The sequence below is a fragment of the Diaphorina citri genome, unplaced genomic scaffold, assembly GCF_000475195.1.
Source record: "Diaphorina citri unplaced genomic scaffold, Diaci psyllid genome assembly version 1.1 scaffold212, whole genome shotgun sequence".
Lineage (NCBI taxonomy): Eukaryota > Metazoa > Arthropoda > Insecta > Hemiptera > Psyllidae > Diaphorina > Diaphorina citri.
Window position 1 is genome coordinate 155,336 of NW_007377649.1, and position 3,658 is coordinate 158,993.

At 40.9% G+C, this 3,658-nt stretch overlaps 1 protein-coding gene across 1 annotated transcript; it reads right to left on the minus strand.

Moving 5' to 3' along the window:
- Positions 1 to 259: 259 nt before the first annotated feature.
- On the minus strand, positions 260 to 1,315 carry LOC103506073 (BTB/POZ domain-containing protein 3). Its single transcript, XM_008470455.2, has 2 exons — positions 948 to 1,315; positions 260 to 457 (listed from the first exon to the last, which is right to left on the minus strand). The coding sequence occupies exons 1-2, from the start codon at positions 1,305 to 1,307 to the stop codon at positions 260 to 262; spliced, it is 558 nt and encodes a 185-aa protein (XP_008468677.1). The 5' UTR covers positions 1,308 to 1,315.
- Positions 1,316 to 3,658: the final 2,343 nt, after the last annotated feature.

A 3,658-nucleotide genomic window follows, 5' to 3' on the forward strand; every position in this document is an offset into this window, starting at 1 on the left:
CAAGAGACCAAGTCTACGTCGCGTCAGGCAATAGTACACTCTGCCTCTTCCCAAGTTCTAATAAAGTGAGAATTCTCCAAGTCTCCAATAGAATAGTTACCTATGTATGCTCGTAATATGCTGTTTTATACCTGTTACATAAACACCCGATGATTCTCTGGGTCTGACCTTCCCTGATGTTATGTAGAATGAAGTGTTAAGTAACATCAGTTCATAATCGAGAGGGTCTCCAGGTCCTATAGACCGAGTAGTATACAACCTACAACTGACCATCAGGCATGGTCCAATGTCTGGGTACTATTTTGACATTGTAGTCTGCTGCTCCGTTGGAAGACCCATAGAGGCCAAACCCTACCATGAACACGCGCCGGTCGACACTGAATTGGATCGAGTCACAACGGCCCCGGTATCGCCACTGATTGGAACGGTAAGCACAGGACTGGAACCGATGACATACCTGCGGGGAGGAGAGAGGAAAATTATGTATAGGTGATTGTCGAAAAATTATGTACTTACTGTACTGTACGTATGTGTTGTGTATGATGGTGGTTTCGAACCAGTGTATTTCGGTTTTCCAATATCCAATATTGGCTAGAGTGAATTGATTCAATCCTCAGGGGGAGGAGAGAGGAATGGTAAAATTATGTATAGGTGATTCTGGAAAAATTGTGTACTTACTGTACTGTAGTACTGTACGTATGTAGCTACTTACTCGAACATCCCTTTCTGCGTTAAAAGTGGGTAGGTTAAAAGGAAAGAGAGGGGAGAGAATCTATCTCACCCTCTTTCTCTCTATATTTCTTTAGCACCTCTCTCCCTTTCTCTACTCTTTCCATTTCTCTAATTTCCTTCTTACAGTTCTTACTGAATTACTTACTTTTTCTATAACTCACCTTATCTCCCTTACTCTCTTCTCTTTTATCTCTCCACCCAACACAAGCACATACCTGAGGTTTAAGTCCGGCGCGGGCTTTCACCGGATAGCTCAGATGAGGTTTGTTGTGCGCCGTGAAGTGCAGAAATATATCAATCGTCTCCTGCAGCGTCAGAATCCCCAACTGTGCCGCTTTGTTTGCAAACTCGCCCAGTGACATGGTCGGGATTCGAACCAAGTACAGTGCGTTCCCGAGGACCAGACGCTTGTTATGAGCGGTGGGTTCAAGGTCACGACGGACACACTCGGCGTTGGCCCAGTTGAGGGCAGCCTCGAACAGATGCATTTCCTTGCAGTTGAGAGTTTCGCGGGCGAAAACACTTTCTAGGGTGCTCATGTCTATGTCGACAAACCCCTCGGACTTGAGAGCCATCTCCGCCTGAAATGTGAGGAGAAACATGGGTCACAGTGACGAATAAAAATATGTACAAGTCGACATGATGAATTTGGTGAAACGGAATAACGAAAACACAATAAACACTCAAACAGGCAATTTTCTTCGATTCTATTGTCAACTAGATGAGGTACATTTACATAAATGTATAGGTAGGTATAAGCATATAAGTACAAAACAGACAGTTTTCTTACCTGACTCATGGGAACCTGCCTTGTGAGCGCTAGGTCGCGGGTTTGATTCCCGCAACGGGGCGACGGAATAACGAAAACACAATAAACAGGCAATTTTCTTCGATTCTATTGTCAACTAGATGAGGTACATTTACATAAATGTAGGTATAAGCATATAGGTAAGTACAAAACAGACAGTTTTCTTACCTGACTCATGGGAACCTGCCTTGTGAGCGCTAGGTCGCGGGTTTGATTCCCGCAACGGGGCGAACTTTATCCCAAACAGATAAGATTCGTTCTTCTAACGGCTGGCTTTCTCCTATCCTATCCTTCTCTTCGATTTCGGTCTTAAGTCTTGAAATCGAAGAGATAAGGCGAATAATATAGAAGAAACCCAGCCGTTCCGCGAATGAACGTTATCTGTAAAGTTTGCCCCGGGCGGGAATCGAACCCGAGACCTAGCGCTGGCTAGACGCGCTTCCTTCCAAGCTAACTAGGCAAAAGCGCAAAAGTTTTCTTACCTGACTCATGGGACCGTGTGATTCGTTCCCAGTCCATGTCATCGTTCTTGATCCGCTGCTCGTTGTTCAGAAAGAACTGGTCCAGGAACTGCACGCTGCCTGACACAGGATCACTCACGTGTGACGAGATCAGCTGCACGCACCGGTACAAGAGCAGCCACACGTCGCCTTGTTGCGTGAATGCGCGCAGAAGTACGTCTATCTCGGAGCTATCTGTCATGGCGTGACCTGTGCCCCTGGCGTAGACTGCGTGAATTCATTCATAAGAGGTCCGGCCGGCGAGTAGAGTGTTACGTAGAAGCGAGGTGTGGTGTTACGTAGAGGCCGGCTCTAATCATTTAATGTTGCTAGATTTTTGGTCTAGCGTTTCTTGGGGTGAGGCGCTTGTTGTTGATTTAGGCTCTAGTCTCCGGAAACACGCGAATCTGTAGGAGAGAAAATGTGAATAAAATGATACTAAGGAATACTGGTAGAGATGGATGAGAAATCATAGATAAATAGTATGTCATATGAAATCATAGATAAATAGTATGTCGTATGAAATCATAGATAAATAGTATGTCGTATGAAATCATAGATAAATAGTATGTCGTATGAAATCATAGATAAATAGTATGTCGTATGAAATCATAGATAAATAGTATGTCGTATGAAATCATAGATAAATAGTATGTCGTATGAAATCATAGATAAATAGTATGTCGTATGAAATCATAGATAAATAGTATGTCGTATGAAATCATAGATAAATAGTATGTCGTATGAAATCATAGATAAATAGTATGTCGTATGAAATCATAGATAAATAGTATGTCGTATGAAATCATAGATAAATAGTATGTCGTATGAAATCATAGATAAATAGTATGTCGTATGAAATCATAGATAAATAGTATGTCGTATGAAATCATAGATAAATAGTATGTCGTATGAAATCATAGATAAATAGTATGTCGTATGAAATCATAGATAAATAGTATGTCGTATGAAATCATAAATGTGTCAAATAGGAAATAGGTACAAGTAGGTGTAAAGAATTTGCTCTTCTAACTGTTTATAGACAGATAATAAATATTATATTATAGTTATACCTACTACTTTCTTGTAGGTATGGTATGAATAAAAGACATCCTATGATAGCTAGATTGACTATAATTATTTGGTAGGTACCTATGCAATAACGCTTTTCCTTTACGGTGCATGATTGCATTTCAAATGGACAATACACGGAATATAGCCTAGTGCCTAGTGCATAATATTGTGAACATCAGGTTCATGGGAAAATTCAAAGACTGTCTATACTTACCTAAATAGAGAGATTACTCCTATAGCCTATGGTGGGTATAGACTTCTATGACTTATAGAATACCTAGCTTATAGAATATACCTAGGTACCTAGCTGGTGAAAACGGTAGTCATTACAGTCATAATAAAGGTGTTTAGAACCAGTAGGTACAGGTACTTAGGTATCTGCTATTATGAAGACGATGGTACCTACATGGTAGGTAATGACCTGATGGCTATTATTTATGTATACTTGTATAGTAGGTGCCTATATATTAGTGGTATGTCGGTAGGTAGGTAGGTAGGTAGATGCCTAGATCTAAGAGTAGGTAGGTGTATATTTTCCTTTCAA